At 43.4% G+C, this 18,635-nt stretch overlaps 1 protein-coding gene across 2 annotated transcripts in view; it reads left to right on the top strand.

Moving 5' to 3' along the window:
* Positions 1-4,460: 4,460 nt before the first annotated feature.
* The window catches only part of LOC109952641 (microtubule-associated protein futsch-like), a 25,663-nt gene continuing 11,488 nt past the window's right edge, over positions 4,461-18,635 (top strand). The window contains exons 1-2 of one of the 2 annotated variants that reach the window (XM_020587818.1): positions 4,461-4,615; positions 16,547-17,072. In XM_020587818.1, the coding sequence (XP_020443474.1) occupies positions 16,702-17,072 (371 nt within the window). In that variant the 5' untranslated portion in view covers positions 4,461-4,615; positions 16,547-16,701. Of the gene's footprint in view, positions 4,616-4,648; positions 4,896-16,546; positions 17,073-18,635 lie in introns of those variants that run through there. The other variant, XM_020587819.1, reaches the window with a different exon arrangement.

Genomic DNA, 18,635 nt, shown 5'->3' with positions numbered 1-18,635 from the left:
CTCGCCCACAGGCACCTTCTGTCCTGCCTTCACAACCCATCTCTATCTTATCAAATTAAGATAATGAAGGACATACTATTGCATTTAAACTATCTGTCATATCGGCAGACAGAGCAGCAAGCTAGTGCCCTATGCTGTGTCAGGTCTCTGCAGGTCCTACGTTTGATCCACTGCTGCTGTGCCTTTGAGCAGGAAACATGATTTTGTATACCATGAATTATGATGTCAGTAAAGGACTGATGGTGACATTTTCTCCATGTGGACCCAGTTACCTTACAGGCTTCTTAAGGAGATCGCTTGGCAACAGCAGAATGAGGTGTGCTTAATTTTATTTATCAATTAGTGTGAGGAGAGAATGGGTTTATCATTACTTCACTGGTTCCATTCCCACTGATTATTCCTTTTTAAACAAGCAGATTAGACCAGATTAATGAAATCTTAGCAAAGCAAAGGCGAGAGGCTGATGAGGTCCACAGTCATATGGCTCACTATTTTACAGTCCTTGGCTAAATCTGCTGAAACAAGCAATTAACTACAAGGATTGTATTGATGCAAAATGTGTCCTTGGTGCACTGCAATCTCATTCTCCCAAGCCATGGTCCATGTGCACTGACAGAATTTTGATTGGTGGAATTTCATTTAAAAAAAGCAAAATTTTAACAGTGTTAAACAAGTATCAGCACACTACCAAGATTGTTTAAAAGATACAGTTTGAGCCTCTGAAGCATAGTTATCTACTGCTAGCAACATTAGCCCTGTAGCTAAGATGGCACTGTGTTGTACATTGCCCCCAGGAGTTTGTACTTGTGTTTCAGTGCTGACTATCACCGAAAATGTCATGCAAGACCCTCATTTTTGTGTGATAATATAAATATGTCTTTATGCTTTAGACGGTTAAAAAACTAAGTCACTTCATAAAATAATGTGTCTTCCAGAGAACACTGACAAGGTTATTTTTCAACTGTGCATCTTCCCCATATACTAAAGAGCAGCCTCAGCTATTTATTTATCTTGTTTCTGTTTATTCTAGTTGCTAAGCTACTCCAAAATCTTTCTGTCTGAATTCACTTCATTGTTCACTCCTTTATGTACAACATATTAAGATATTCTAGTCAGTTTTAAAATTTTTACATCTATAAAATCCAGTGCATTGCCTTTTTGCTGTTGTTGTATAACCACTGTGGACATTTTGGGGGCACTATATACAGTAGTGGATATACAGTACATTGCATCCAATTAGCTTTTAACCAAACTATGCTGGAGAACAGTCAGGACTCAAAAACCCATTTGTGGCCTATTCCAGCCCCGGTTAATGAAACATGCCATTTCCAAAGGTAACTCCCTTCTTTGATATGTCTGGTTGAATCCAGGTCAAGGTGGATCAAAGTGAATCTGAACATTAACTCAAGGCAGCTGTTCACACCATTGGTTCAAAAGGGAGTGGGCTTTACATGATCCTCGTGTTGAGTGTTGAGAGTGACCTGTGCGCCCTCTTCCCCACAGATCTTTTACCTTGTGTAAGATTTGATTCTTATAGGCTCTAGTTACTTTATAAGCTTTAGTTACTTTTCATACCTTTAGTTTCCTTTAGTTACTTTTCAGTTCTTCATTTTCTTTTAGTTATCTTTCATACCTTTATTTTCCTTGCTTATACATACTAAAACTGTACTGAACACTGCTGTATTGTACTGAGTGAAACTTTGGAACTGCATGCTGCAAATTCTGCAGAGACAGGATGTCTGTACCTTCAAGTAACCAGACGGTCTATTTTACATTTTAACAAAGACCTGTTGGCCTGTTTTGCACCTTCACCTAGACCCACTTAGCATATTCCAAGTTCTGCTTTATCATCGGGTGTCCTGCAGGGGGCTACAACCTGAGATGACCACCTGGCCAGTTTAGCATACTTATTAGCATCACACACACAGGGGGGCCTGCAGCCCAGACCACCCATTTTTCAGTGTTCATTGATCAAGATCAAGCTGCCACTTGAGACACACACACACACACACACACACACCTGGATTTTACCACATTCCAGCAAGGAGGTGTGAGCTCCTGCTTACACCAAATGGTCAACAGGATTATGAAGTGTTGAATGTTGTACCTCTGCGCAGGGCGGGCCTAGCCCAAGCAGTTAAATGCAATGAAAACATGTAACTCGGGGTTCAGAGAACGGATTTTCCTGCATGAGCTCTGTCTCTCTGAATCCAGCGCTGTAATACTTCACCTGTGCCCAGAGTTCAAGTAAACTTTCTGTTGATTTTAAACAGTCCTCTCCTGTCTTCACTTCTTGTGCTTCCAACAAAAGAACTGGGTTATTTCTAACACCTGTAACAATAACCACAGTCCACAGCCAAGCCAAAACAAAAAATCTCCACTCAGTTCCTTAGATCTCCTAAGTAGATGCCTCTGTGTGGCGTGTTATGGCCAGGGAGGCTCAGACCTCATACAGTCAAGCACTTTCCACATATGTCCTGAGTTACTGTAGGCACTGTACTTTGTCAAAGCTGTTTAGAGATTTACTCTGTTGTAGAGCTGGTTTGATAACAAATGTGTTATGTGAGAATCACATTTGAGAAGATGCAGTTCCTCTGTTTGTATGACCACGTGTCTGCCTGTTTGAATGTCACAGCTTTCCCCCAAATTTCTCTCTGCTGTTTCAGCTACTTGTCAACCAGTCGCTGTGGGATCACTGCCTAGAGAAACAAAAACTTTGCAGAGGAACAACTGAGTTGATTAGATAACCAGTGTTGGGATATGTTGTACTGAACTCACTCCTCTATCTGAAAAGTAATCTGTTCCTAGCATGTGAACAATGTGTTAAAACAAGTAACACAACCTGTTCTAAACTGAATTTTGACAAACAATGTTACCAAGCAGAAAATAAGGAGCACATGTTCATAATCACTGCCCAACAATTACTCAAATGTTGACAATAGTTCCTGCTGTTGATTCAACTTGAGTTGGTGGTGACGGATAGAGGAACGTAACACATAATCACTTTTGTGCTTACATTACACTGTGGTGCAGTTTGGGTTCACAGCAGCTCCTGTGGTTCTGCCAGATCGATTCAGAAAATTCAGTGGCCACTGGATTCTCTGGCATTCCTAAAATAATCTTAATTATACGTTTGAAGGATTCTGATGGGAAATGGACAATTTTGGTCTACAAGCCCCACAAATGTGTAGTTATTATAGGCCAGCCACGTTTAGCACATTCTTTCTGTATGATAAACATCTAACTTTTGAAATCAGTAGGATAGACTAGAAGCAGCATAAAATGATTTTCTGGCATTCTTTGAGTGTGAGCCACCAAGGTAAGTACAGTGTGTCCAGAAACAAATTCATAATCTTTCTTTTTTTTCAAAATCAGAAGGGTCAATCATCAGTTGAATCAGTTATTTAACTTCAGACAACTGTTGAGACAAGATAACCAGTGGTCACAAATTAGACCAATCACAGAGAAGAGAGTGTTTGCCAGGTGGCACTGCAACCCCCTGATGTTAATCTACCTGGCACATACCAAGCTTTAAAAGGTGGCCAGACTCACTACTGGCTCAGCTATTAAAATGTTCAGCTCCTCAAGGACATTCATGCTTCTATTCAGAAGTTTTCTAAACTTGATACTTCTGAAACATTTAGCTTTATTTTGAAAAGGTTGCCCCATTCAAATGAATGGGAAAATTCTATTTCAGCATACTTTCAGATATGCCTTTCAGGTGTCAAATGTTCAGCATTTTCAGGGCGATCCTTCAGCACACAGCATCCACATGCATTTATGACAGGAAATGCATTTCTCTAGTTTCAAATGTTATTTGTATTAGTGATTAAGCTGCCAATTGTTTTTTTTTTCAAGTAATAATCACTCTATAAAACATCATAAAACATAGTCATAGCTTAGTTGTTCCCAAGGTAAGATCCAATATTTAATTGTTCAACCAGAAGTCCAAAAGACAAGGGCAAATGCTTGCAATACAAGGAAAACCAGCAAAGTCTCAAGTTTGACAATCTGGAACTTTTGTTATTCTGCTTGAGAAATGACTTAAATGATAACTGCTCATCAAAATAATTAAATTTCCTGCCAATGTACTAATAGACATATTGTTGAAGCTCTGCATGTGTTAACAGTAAGTGAGCACGTTTGGGAGCTTAAAATAAAAATATTATCATACATATTTTTATATATGATTTTATTGTCAGTGTAATCCTGTACATGCAAACATACACTAAATGTACCTACTGTATAAAAACAGTCGATGTTTGGAGGTGACATTTTTATTTACAAGTAATCAATGGACAGACATCAGTCATTCTGATGTAAATTAATCACAGACTTTATGTCCTAGTAATTAGCCTACACTATCGAATTACATGCGAATTTAGTTTCAAAACAGAAGACAATGCATGTCTGTCCATGAGTTTGATGACTATGCTATGTTGAGTGTGAGCAGCATCAAGTTGCCACCCCGATGAATGAGCAGAGGGATGTTTCCTCAGTGTTGTGCTGTGCTGTAGAGGCTGTTCACTCAGCAGATCCCAGCTCAGTCCGTTCAAGGCAGCGGCAGGGATGATTGCTGGGGACTAGGCGGCAAACGCAAGGACTCATTTCTCAGGTAAAAGTGGCTCCGGGTCGAGCCATACACCGCGTTTATTTCGGGCATTTGTTGGGCTTTTGTTTTTGTTTTGTCACGACACATGCCAGTGGCTCAGACGGCGAAACGCTGCTGTCAGGAGTATACAGGGGTTGAGAATCGCATCTGCTCTGCGTTCAGTATTTCCAGCGTTCCCTCAAGTTGCAGCCTATTCCAGCTGCCTCGGCGTTCTTCTGCCGCGCTGTTGGGATTTGCGGATTTAGGACAACGCCGTGGCACTTTCGGGACGCGATATTAGAAGGTGAAGGAGTGGGAGGATGGCGGCCTTGATGTTTTCCACTTGAAACCTCCGCGGTAGACTGCCACTATTTGCGGATGCGCTCTTATCATCTGAAGGTTAAAGATTGCTGATGGAGCTAGCCAGGCTAGCGTTAGCCCCGTTGTCTCTGCTGGGGAAGAGAGGCCAAACTCCGTCCAAATTACGCAGTTTTAATGCCCTAGTTTACGAGCAAAGATTTTTAATAAGAGCATGATTTAAATTACTCCTGTCACGGCTTGTATTTGGTATCCATTCTGTGTTAGTCCAAACAGCTGTGCCATGTATGCGATTTTAACTTGGAAAATTACTTTGCCTCAGCCTTACGTTTCTTCAGTGGCATTCCACGCACAGTGTGCCCTAAGCAGTCGGACTTCTAATCTGAATAGCGGGTCATCCAAATGCCGAATTAAGACAAAGACCTCAACTGATCCGTGTACGGTCTTAAATCCTTTTATATCAGCTGTGCCTCTATTTCTCACTATAACGAAACTTTAAGCAGATAGATGCCTAGACGGAATTTGGCGTCTGGTTTCTGAACTGCGCGCATCGGGGCTAGGCTGGCAGCGGCTGCGATTTGCAACAGAACCAGCGGGCCATCATGCCAAACCTATCAATCATTTCATAAAGACATATAGGAATATAATGTGCAGCTGTCAGCTGCGGTCGGATGCCCGCCAAATGGCGCTGTAAATGTGCTGCAAACAGCCCGTGGCAAATGGTCTCACAAGTTTAGGCTGCTTTCATGTCTGCATGCTGCCTGTCAACCTGCAGCATGTCTGCACGATTATGGCTGTTGCTTGACCTCTCTTCTCCTTCCTCCAAGCAGCCCCCTGCAAGTACTGTGCACGGAGGTGCCCTACTGTCAGAGAAGTCACTTTGCGTAATAATGTTATATTCGTATATGTATGTATTGAACGTTGACATTAAAAGGTTTTACGGTATAGTTATACTTTATTTTAAATATGTAATTGCCTGCTCGTCTAGATGGATTAAACACATTAAACATATGCCTTTCACATTTAATCACAAGGTGTTTGCAGTTACTTTATGACTATAGTTTTAGGTTTTGCACATAAACTGTTACTCTTATGTAGGGACCTCTAGAGGCCAAGGTTGTCTATGGAAAGATTTCAGCTGATCTATTCAAGCTCAAGATAATGTTATTACTCATTCGTCATAATGTTGCTGTAGTTAACAGATGAGGTACCATTATCATTAGTGTAGTTATTTGTGCAGTAATCCAGTTTTATCACACCAGATTTGTTGAAATTACTCTTATTAGTGCTGGCCTGGCATGCTCTGGATATTTTAGGTAGTGTTGTTTATAATATCTATGGAATACTGTTAATGTTACAGAAGTGATTTGTTCCTTCCTGCCAAGAATCATACGTCAATGAACTTACATCAAACCCTATTAGCAATTGTCAGAAAAGAGACATTTTCTAGACAGAGTGTGCAGGATTTAAAAGCTGACAGGTTAAAACGCTGAAGTACTGCAAAATATAGCCCAGAGCAGCACAGGCTAATATGCAGTTTCACAGGCAAGAGTAAGAAAGTGTGTGTGTCTGTGGGAGTGTGTGTGGTGTGGCAGGTATTTCACACACCCTTGAGACTGAGATGGTGTGTGTAGACAAGGCCCTGCTAGATGTCCTGAGGGGGATGAAGTATGGTGGTACAGGGGGTGTATTAAAGGAGAAGTCTGGTGATTTTCTGTGTTTTTGTTTTTTTTCCACAAATCCCATACAGAGACAAAAATCAACATTGATTTTCATGTCTGTGAATCCAGAACCTGGTTTAACTTACTGGCCTGTGCTGTAGACCTCCATCATTGTTCAAAAGCTATTAAATCACACCACTGAGCCGCAATGCTGCACTGGTGGGCATGGGTCTTCCTTATGAAACTTAGAGCTCCAAAGGCCAAGAACAGCCATCGCTTTTTGCAGTCTCTGCAGTAAGAGACAACTGCACAAACACATGTGATCTCTGCTCTGTCTGTCGACGCTGTTATGTGCAGCATAAGAAGCAACAAGTTCTCCAGCCTATCCAACTCAGGTACATTTGTCGCATCCTTCTCATACAACCCATAGGAGCATCTCCTGAAATAGCACCACTATGTTGCTAGGCGGACTTGCAAGAACTTCTCCAACATTAACAAGACCTTGCTTTGTAACGACAAGCTTAATGTATTTTTTTGTCATGGAAACAGTCATGAACACATTGGCAAAAGTAATGCAAACTTCATCATCATGGAACCTGCCATAAACATGTTGTTATTGTATGATTATGAAACTGTGACGGGTTTCATTATGTTTTGTCACATTTTGCTTATTTTTAGGAACAAAAACTACTTGAAATACACACACTGGAGACCAGCCTCCCTCACGTGGGGACAGCCCTGTGTTTTGTGTACCTAGGCATCAACCCCAGCCTCCTTATAACAGTGACTTTTTGCCATATTACCAAACTTTGCTTGTGTTAAAATTACTACAGTCACTAGAGGTCACCAGACCATAACAACATAAATATTGGTCGTAATAACCTGCTGGCACAAAAGATCTATTGAATCATTTTTTACAGGAGGACAGACCGTAAAAAGTGATGGCCATTCTTAGGTTTTGGGTCTCTTTTTTGAAATAAAATGTGGAGGCGGTACAGTGGTGTGGCTCCCTGGTGTGTTTTAGTTTTTGGACAAATAATAGTCTAAAGCACAGACCAATAAGCTAAATCAGGTTCAAGATTCACAGACACAATGGTGGGTAAATGAAATTCACTGTTGTTTTCAGTCTCTGTACGGGTTCAGTGGAAAAAACAAAACATAGAAAATCACTGGCTTTATACTTTTAAAAGGGAAGCGGCTCATTAATTGCTTCAAGCAGTGGGGAAAAGGGTTGGCCAGTGAAACTGTAGGGCCCCTCCACCACTGTGAAATGGGTCATATGAGTTCAACTTTGAGGAGTGGTCCAAACAGCCTGCGACAAATCAAAAACTGACTGGTGTTCCAGGCAGTCTGGTTATCCTAGGGCTAGACTTTCCCTTTCAAGTACCAGTGTGTGTGCACCAGACGGTTTAGCATCTTTGATGGTAGAGAGCTGTGTCTGTCAGTCTGCAGCTTTATTTCTAGGCCAAGCACACCAAGAAAATGAGTTTTTTTGCCACTGGGTAGCTGTAGCCCAAGCCTTTGAAAGTCATCTGATGTTTGCCCAGTTACAGGGATCCCCTCAGAGGTCCGGCTTGATGTCACATGTCATGTCAGGGGAGAGGTGATGCAGGCAGGAGGATGGAGGCTGGTGGATGAAGCTAGCCAGAAACCTGTGAAAGCTATTGACACCTGCCAGGGTGCCTCCTGGAGCAAGAGTGGTGAGCCTGAGGCATGAAATGAAAGGGATTGCACGCTCGGTGTATATGTTGTGATGTCCTAACTGAGTGCCGGCGGATTTCCATATGTTTGGCAGATGGTTGAGCTTCCTGCTTTGAGATCTCTGTTTGTCTCTGTTTATGCCAGTGCGGTAATTAAAGCCCTTGAGACAACCCTGACCATTCATTATCATGTGTTTACATAGCATTTTCTGCATTGTTCAGGGCATCCATCTATTCATGGCAACACCTTAGTTACATTATGTGGGAGAGCCTATAATCTGAATCACAGTGATCTGTCAACATCATTCTGCTGCTGCCTCATTTAAATATCATTCTCTAAACATACATACACTTTCTTGATGGGGTTATGGTCTCTTAATTATTCTCTTGGTAAAATATGTTTATCTTGGTTTGGTTAAGCCATTATCTTTTCTTCTATAATACTGAGTGAGACACATGCATCTGTCCACATTTGATTAGCAGAAAGCCAGAGCATGCTAAACCTTTGATCTCTGTGCTCCAGGCTTATAAACCATGTCACTGCCATCTCTAGCAAGCCCCAGACCTTGACAGACACTAATTACCATGAAGCCAGTTTGGCAGACTCCAAACCAGCATGACCTGGGAATAGTTCAGTGCAGGTGAAGACTACACTGTGAAGCAGAACAGCACCTTGCTGTATTAGTACCTGATAACCTGTCCATAATGTTTTTTCTTCGCATATAAAATGATGATTTTCAAATGAGCTGTGGTTGAAACAAACACTCAGCTCTGTATGAGTGTTGGATGTATTCAGCTGAAGAAAATCTCATGATAACAACTGAGCTGCTACACAATGGAACATTAGTCCATTATTAAAATAACCCTCGCATTAGCAGCATCTTCATGGTTCCTGGGCTTTGCCATATATACTAAGGAGCTGTTAGCTACACTGTTCTTGTGGTAAGCCATTTGTTACTGAAAAAGTTCCTTGGATTCAGACACTGATACAGTAACTTGAAGGACAAATGTTTGGCTGGTCTGAAGTGAATCAGAAGCACAACACAGTGTTGCAGACCGTGATGTGCTGGAAAATGGTGGAATAAAAACAACACCCCCCCACCACCACCACTGTGCCTTTGATTTTGCTCCCAGTGAAATCTGACTGCAATAAGTTTTGGGCTGAAGCGATCCATGTGGGAATGTCGTAACAGCCCACATGCTATTGTCTGTGAGGTGCCATTCACAAAAGCAAAACAACTGTTGCCATGGGATATGTTCAACAAAATAATGGATGTAGGGTGTTCTTTTTTTGGCTAAACCTTTCTGTATGAGCTAATGGACTCACAATGCACAGACCCTGCCTGTTGCTACTGTCTCTACCAGGAGGGCTTGGATGCTAGAGAAAGCACATGGGGTGCAATGTGGTGTTGAGCTTTGTTTTATAATGAACAATGAAATCTTTTTTTGTCACTCTTCATTTATTTAAACGTATTCAGTTGGTAGTTTGCAAAGCTATTCAACCTTAATTTTACAAATTTGCAGTAATTGCCTTAAATGAGTAGCATGGCTGCTGAGCTCAGTGGGAACTTTCTGATGAATGGTGAGTGTCCAGAAAGCAGACAGGTAATATGCCCACACTTTATGTTGTTGAGTTATAGCCTACTTGAATTGGAGAACACTGTGTTTTGTAGAGGTCACTATGGGTAAAATATGGCCCGAGGTTGTTTGACTGTTTATTCCTCTGGCGTCTGCCAGAAGCAGGCCTCCGACTTCTTTCCTCGGGAGCAAACAGGAACCCGCAGAGAGCCTGATTGGAAACATTTGCGACACTGTCAGCTCTCCTCCATCCTCACAGCGATGCACTTCCTCAGGAAGCGAGAGACGGCCCCTTCATTGGACACAGTAATGTCACATAGATAAACCATCTGCAGAATGTTGCTGTTTGCTGAATGTGATGGGCTGTCAGCCCTGAGAAAACTTGTGTGCGTGCACAGTCCTAACAGATACAGGGCCAGAAACAAGCCAAATACACACCCATTCGGGTCAGCTGCCACAGATCCAAGGATACTGGGAACAATGTGGTGGAGAGGTGCGGCTCTTGTGGAATATTTTAGGATGTGGGCTTGTCGTCATTTGATAATGCGCTCTGGTGATTTCTTTAGTTGTGGCACTTTTACACTACAGCCTGTTCACATTTTCTTTGTCTCTAACTCTTCCCTTTTTGGAGGAATTTGCTCTTTAAGACATCTCTGTCTTGAGGATATTTATCACTGTCTCAATTTGTTTTGAGCAGAATACAGAAACTCTTCTCTTTTTTTCTGTTTCATGCTTGTTGCATAGTGTATTTTCATAGACTGTTCTCTATCTATAAAGTTTATTTCTATAGTCTGATCTATTCAGCTAATCTTTATCACATTTATCAATCTGGGCTTGTCTTCCCTGAGGCCTGATCAAAGTGCCTCTCCTGAATTGTCTCTCTGCTTTCCTTCCTCCCCACCTCTCCATTGCGCCCTTATTTCAACTGGGCAATAAATAAGTAGGTGACACCAAACTGTCGACCTGCAAGCTGTCATGCCCTCTCGCCCTGCTGCTGGTGTAGCCAGCAGTCTCCTCACACAGATAAAAATGCTTTCATCTGTTTTCTATTAACAAGCTGCAGCCTTGGCAAAAGTTCACTTGATCTCAAAAGTGGCAATCTTACAGTTTTCACTGCATAGTAAATATAAATGTTACAGTAGTAATATGCAGTAGCTAATTAGAGAAAACAAGGGGGCTGGTGTGGTGGTTGTCTGCAGGGAAATGCCAGCCTTCATATGGATTTATTTATTTTTGTCTTAATTTGCATTATATAAATTATTATATTATATAAACTGCATCAGTCATTTCTCTTTCTAACTGTGTCATTAAAAATACAACATGTCTGCTCTTTTGTCAGTTGTCAAATTCAGGGGGCTGTAATGCCAGTCTTTTTCATACAAGAAGGCACTGTAAAAAACACAGTGATGTATTTTGTGGAATGAAAGCCAACCATTGTTGTACAATGCTGCTTGAACTGGGGGTTTTGTTTGCTATAAAACAGGCAATTCCATTGCACAACAGCATTAGGAGTATTCAACCAGAGCTTGTTATGGAAGGAGGGAATGAGAGTGCAGTGAGGTTGGGGGACTGAGTGAGGGCAGGTCATTTTCAGGAGGAAGTCCTTATTTTTTACTTACTTCCTTACTTTGAAGTTAATCTTCATTTAGCAATGACACAAAGAGAGATTAAGACTGGAATACAGTATATGCATACACTATAACATTAAACATGTTTCAGAGACTTCTTGAACTTAGTTACTGGTCTGTTGCCCAGCACAAGGTCAACTAAGCTAAACATGAAATAATAGTCAATTCAAAAGAAAAAGGATTGCATGCTCATCTGGAAGCAAATGAAGCATCACAAAGCCCATCTTTTTGCACTGATATTATTCGCAGCAATTTCCTGACCAAACCCAGCACAAGCCTCTTCTTGAGAAGCTTACTCAAAACACCAAATGAAAAGTTAAACTGAACAAAAGTATTAACTGGATAAGCACTAAGATTGAATCCTTTAAAACTGACAGGTTTAGGGTTTTAAATGAAGAAGATAATCGTATTATAGAACCAGACATGCACAGAGAGCAAGCAGCATTTCACAGTTGCAGATCCTGTTAATCATCTAGTAGGCTGTCCTAGGGCTCACACACAAGGAGAATGGAACCAGAGGAGGGAAGGAGCGGGAGCAGAGAGAGGGCGTATTGAGTGAGTGGGCTGCAGCAACATCTGTCCTGTTGACAAGGCAGCAAGCACAACTTCATCAAAGGCATTATATCATGAGCAGATGTACACTTGGTGTGATCAGCTCATTTCCTCATCAGTCCTTGATGCTAATATTTACAGACATTTTTGGAGCAGAAAGCAAATGGCGTAGCAATATTTAACTATTAGAATCGTTATAGATTGTTGTGGTCCCTCAACAACTACTCCATGTTCTTTGGTTAAATACTTCAACAAATGGGACATAATATGGCTACAACTGGCAGTTATTCTGCAGATTATTTTCTCATGGAATTGTATCAGCCATAAAATGTTAAAATTGTGATCAGTCCTCTCAGAGTCCGAGGTACCTTCTTCCAGTTTTGTAGTAGTCCAGGATTCAGACTCAAGTCCAGCTTAGGTCCTGATTTTCTGGACTCGGGACTTGTCTTGGACACTGATTAGTTGGACACGGACTGGACACTACATTTGAACATGGAAGTTGACAACGAGGACTCTTGACTTTTTGTAATAGGCCATAATTGTCAGGTCTGCTTGGCTCTCTCTCTCTCGAATACCTTGTGATGCCTTTTGGCCTGACCAACGCCCTGGCAGTGTTCCAAGCTCTTATTAACAACGTGCTGAGGGATTTCATAGGATGCTTTGTGTTTGTTTACCTTGACGACATCCTCATCTACTCTCCTTCCTTGACTGACCATCGTAGGCATACCACAGGTCCTCCTACGGCTATTGGACAATCGACTGTTTGTTAAGGTCAAGAAATCCGATTTCCATGTTGATTCCATTTCTTTTCTTGGTTTCATAGTTGAGACGGGCAAGGTGTGGGCTGACACCTCAAAGATCACGGCTGTAACCAACTGGCCAACTCCCCAGCCCTGGAAGGACCTGCAATGTTTCCTGGGTTTTGCAAACTTCTACCACCATTTTACTAAAGGCTATAGCTCAGTTGCTGCCCCACTAACCAAGTTGACCTCAACTAAGGTGAGGTACACGTAGACCCGGAAGGTGGAGCAGGCCTTCCGGGAATTAAAGCAATGTTTTACTTCAGCCCCTATACTCACCCAGCCTGACCCAGCCAAGCAGTTCATCATGGAGGTGGACGCCACAGATGTGGGAGTGGGGGCGGTACTGTCCCAACGATCAGAGGAGGACCCGTGTGCATACTTCTCCAAACGCCTTACACCTGCAGAACACAAGTACGATGTGGGCAACAGGGAGCTTCTGGCGGTGAAGATGGTAAATGGTCTTATACTTGTATAGCACATTTCTACACTTCTTACAGCACACTCAAAGTGCTTTCACATTATTCGGCCATTCACGATGGCCCTGGAAGGAGCGGAACAGCCATTCATCATATGGACTGACCATAAAAACCTTTCCTACCTTCAGTCGGCAAGGCGCCTTACTCCCAGACAAGCCCGCTGGCTGTTTTTTGGCAGATTAAACTTTACCCTCACCTATCGCCCAGGTTCCCGCAACTTGAAACCCAATGCCCTGTCACGCCAGCTCCCCCCAGCAACCCCCAAGGACACTCCTGACACTATACTACCTCCATCCTGTCTCATCGCCACGTCACCTGGGAAATTGAGGACACCATACGAGAAGCCCAATGCAGCCAACCAGATCCAGGAAACGGATCACCGGATCAGTTGTTTGTGCCAGATGCGGCCCGAACCCCAGTCCTTCAGTGGGCTTATTCTTCCCGCATCGCCTGCCATCCAGGCATTCATCGCACCATCTCACTCCTTCAAAGACACTTCTGGTGGCCTACTCTGAACAAGGATGCCCGAGAGTTTGTACAAGCCTGTATGGTCTGTGCTCGGTCTAAGGCCTCCCACCAACCTCCGGCGGGCCTCTTATGACGTCTACCCATACCCAGCATGGTCCATTCCCTGGTCCCACATTGCGGTGGATTTTGTCACAGGTCTTCCTCCGTCCTGTGATGACACCGCCATACTCACTCTAGTTGGCCGCTTCTCCAAAACGGCTCATTTCATAGCACTGCCTCAACTGCCTTTGGCCCAGGAGAATGGAGATCTACTCATCCAGCATGTGTTTTGACTCCATGGCATACCCATGGACGTAGTATCAGATCGTGGACCCCAATTCATCTCGCAGGTCTGGTCAGTTTTCTGTTCTGCCATCAAAGCCAAGGCCAGCCTCTCCTCTGGATACCATTCACAGACCAACAGACAAGTAGAACAGCTCAACCAAGAACTCGAAAATGCTCTCCGCTGTGTCACCAACAACGAACCCACCACATGGAGTACGCTATTGCCCTGGATTGAGTACACACACAACACCCACACCAGCTCAGCTTCGGGCCGCTCGCCTTTTGAGGCCTCTCTTGGGTACCAACCCCCAGTATTTCCCGAAGAAGAGGCAGACATAGCCGTGCCCTCAGTCCAGGCCCACATTCATCGTTGCCATCATATATGGGAGGAGACGATGGCAGACCTGTCTCAGACAACTGAAAAGAACCGCTGCCTGGCAGATTGCCGCCGCAGGGTGGCCCCACATTACGCAAGCAGTCAACAGGTCTGGTTATCAGCGGAGCACATCCATCTGAAGGACACCACTCGCAAACTGTCACCACGCTTCCTGGGTCCATTCACGATTACCGACGTCATCCATCCGACGGCTGTCCAGCTGCAGTTGCCCCAGTCGTTACATGTGCACCCTGTGTTTCATGTGTCCCAGGTAATGCCTGTATCTTCTAGCCCCCTCTGCTCTCAGCCTGTACTGCCCCCTCTGGCCCTGGAAGTGGATGTGGTTCGGCTTATGCTGTCCCATCTTCTGGATGTCTGCCGCCGGGGACGCGGGTACCAATACCTCATCGACTGAGAGGGCTACAGTCCTCAGGAGCACTCCTGGGTGCTGCGCTCCTATATTCTGGATCCAGAGATGGTGTGTGACTTTCACCGCTCGCACCTGGACAAGCCTGGTGGGGAGCCTGGAGACTCCCCTTGAGGGGGGGTACTGTTGGGTCTGCTCGGCTCCCCCCCCCCCCCCTGGGTTACATCTGCAGCTGTATCATTTCAGTAATCACTATGTGCCTTCTTAAACCCTCGTTTGACAACCACCAAACACCAGTTCATTGAGACATATCCTCCACGGTATTCGGCTCCCTAAAGACAGCATTTCCTACCAGAGTTGTTTTTCTAGTGTAGAAATTAGTCTCTTCTTGAAGTTACAACCTGATTGTCTTATCTCTTCTCCTTTCCTTTTTTTTAGTTATTTTGTGCTTGTTCCCACCCAGTGGCTCCAGGTTTTTGGAACTGTCATTTTCCTACAACACCTGAGAGTTTTTGTTCTGAGAAGTATCACTTACCTGTTAAGTCTGCAGAACAACTGACGTCTACCGTGTTGTGACCACATCCCAGCTCACACTCTGTGAGATCCACCGTGTACCCCTCTACTCACGCACCGGCAGTTCCCTGGCTTCTCACCCCCATGCCCACCACTCTAATCAACCAGCCAGTTCTCTAGCGGAGCTGCCCAATTCCTCCAGTTGCCTTGCCTGTGCCTCTGTGTTGTTGGTGTCCTGACTCAAGCTGTTATTAAAGTTACCCTATCTTTCTACCACAGCCCAAGTTTGCACCTGTTTTCAGCTACTTATTCCTCCTGCCCCCTGTTGGAGCAGTCGTCCTAACAATAATAATTTGGCCTAAGTTATCAATATTAAAACCTTCTCGCCGACACCACACTGAATCCAGCACACTTCCATCACACTTTATGCTCCGCCTTCCTATAAATGATTTTTATGTATTAAATCACAGAGGAATATGGCACTGCAATACACTGTTAGACATTTTGGAATCTAATATGTTACATCAACTCAAAATTTTTCAGTTTACTACAGTGAAAGACACAACATTAAAATTCCTTTTTGACCATTACCATAGGACGTTTAAGAGAGAATGTGATCAAAGAGGAATTCGGTCTCTCATCTGCCTTACTGATGCAAACCATGAGCAGTGGTTGGCTGTTAACAGTTACCTTGCAGCTACTGTACAGAAGTCAACAGGGAGCCCCTTGCAAACAGACGTGTTTTTACTGCTGCACCAGCAGCCTTCTAACTACTCACTGTTGATGATCATGTTGTGTTATTTTATTTTCTTATTGTTAGAAATGATATTTATTCCTTTCTTTATTTTTAAGGATGTGTGTTTACCTTACATTTTCATGCAGTTCTGGATGGCTTTGGTCCTGGCTGATCTCCAAATGAGATGGAAAGAGAGTTGTTGCTAGGAAAACAGAGAAGGAGGGAGGGAAAGGCTGTTCAGAAGGCGGATGATTTGGGGTTTGCTGTGGCAATTCAGAATTTGAACTGGGTTTTTTGTTAAATTTTTCTTCAACCTTCTGAACTGTACATGTGGGTTGTGACCCCTGACAAAAACTGGACATGGGTAGAGGGGATAATGGTTTTATCATCACCTCCTTTTCTTTGTTTTCCTTCCTGTCTATTCATGTTGTTCCCCCTTTTCCTTTTTTCCTCAGTAATGGTCTCTGCTGCACAGCTGTGCTGGTGATCCTGCCTCTGCACACAGGGAAGGAGCACAGACACCCTGACCACTGATCTCCCTATCACGCTCTCAAAAAAAAAAAAAAAAAAACTAAAAGAAAGAAAATCACCAGCATAAACAAATGCAACCATGTACAGTGTGGAGGACCTCCTCATTTCTCATGGATACAAGCTGCCCAAGCACACCACCTCCACCTCCACCCCTACCCCAGCTCCCGCATCCTTGTCCCATCAGGGTCGCTTATCTTCACTACCGTCCTACAGCAAACACCATGAAATCCTGGAAAACAAGCCTAGCTCCAGGGCAGTGAATGGTTATGAAAGTGGGGCTGTGCTGCCTTATGGAAACAGTAGTAGAACCAGGCAGCCCCAAGCTTACAGCAGTGGCTGCACCAACAACAACAATGAACCCAGGGACAAGAGGCACCCAAGAAAGGAGGGGGAGAACCAGAACGAAACTGACACTCACACCGTGGGAGACTCACTGGCATCAGACAGTGGGTAAGACATAGTGCTGTACCTTGAGAACACTGATGCGTTCCTGCCTGACAATCCTGATTGTGATTTGTCCTCATCCTGTATTGATTAATGATGGAATCATTAGCTGCGTTTCCACCAAGGGTAAAACTCCCTTCAGTGCATTGTGATGTGCATTTCCACAGCAGGGAAGATTAAACAAATTAGCCCACTGATGTAAAAGCACAATGGTCAGCCCCCCCCCAAAAAAAACAGCAATCAACCACTGACAGAGCATTGGAATATAGTCAAATGAAATAAATAGTTTCACTTTTTTCCCCATTTTTATTCAGAGACAGGTAATAGGTAATCCACATTTTAATGTTTATTGCTGCTCTGCCAGTGCTGTCGGAGCATTCTTTTGGGAATATGGGAATTGCAACGACATATGTTCTGTGATTTCTCTGTTGTTTGTTCAGCCTTCCTTTTTGGACCTTATCCAAATCCATATTTGCCTAGTAGCTTTAGTTTAGATAAATGGTATTCCTAAATTGCCACTCCTTTTTTGTAGTGCTGCTTAGACCATTGGTTTCTAAAGTGGGTGTTATGGTACTCTGGAGTGCCTTGGGAACAGGCCAAGGGTGGTCAAGTCAAAGTCAAAGTGTTTATTTGTCATATGCACAGTTAGGAAACATGTTTCCCTGTACAATGAAATTCTTACTTTGCCGTCCACATGAATGCCACAAAATACAAATGAAATATAAAGTAGACAAATAAGTAACACTAAATCTAAGGCACTTTGAGCAGCAAATGCAGCAATATAATAAAAATATATAAGAATGTAATAAGAGAATGTATGCTGCATGGGAGCAGCATGTGCAGCAGTCAACAGTCAATGTGCAATTATGCATGTGCAAACTGAGAATGCGAGGAAGGTGAGCGTTATGCATTTTATGAACTTCTCCCACTGGATTGCTCCTTCTTTAGCTCCCCGCGCTCACCGGGCAGGGGCGGTGGCCTGGCGGCAGTTTTTAAAAACAGTTTCAAATGTCAGCACCTCACAGTGGACTCCTACTCCTACTCCACTTTTGAGCTATAGCTGTTTGTGGTGGAGCTCTCTTTTCCACTGCTGTGTGCAGGGTTTTAACGTCCTCCTAAATTCAACAAGGGTTTTATTCATGAGTTTTCTGACTTTTTGGGTTTTATCCTGCCAAAACGTTTAATACTCGGTAATTATAACATCCACATCTGCTGTCCTGATCACCCATTGGCCAAAGACTTAATTAAATATTATTGACTCGTTTACCTCACTCAGTCGGTGTGTTCGAAGGCCACGATATGCTAACCCTTGGACACAGGAATAAAGCTTAACCTCTCACACTAAGGTGGCATATTTGAAACATATTAAAGCTCCAGCTTGAGGTTGTATGACGGAGATATTCACTCAGTAATTGACTACCATGAGACCAGACCGACCACCTCCCTCCTGTAGGCTGCTTCATCCCCACCAGTGATGCGACCTATTACTGCGGTGTCATCCGCGAACTTTAGGATGATGTTGACTTTGTGGGAGGTGACACAGTCGTGGGTGAACAGGGTGTAGAGGAT

Source organism: Monopterus albus, unplaced genomic scaffold (genome assembly GCF_001952655.1).
Source record: "Monopterus albus unplaced genomic scaffold, M_albus_1.0 scaffold482.1, whole genome shotgun sequence".
Taxonomy (NCBI): Eukaryota; Metazoa; Chordata; class Actinopteri; order Synbranchiformes; family Synbranchidae; genus Monopterus; species Monopterus albus.
Note: the sequence above shows the minus strand (reverse complement) of the source record. Positions and strands in the feature narration are given on the sequence as shown.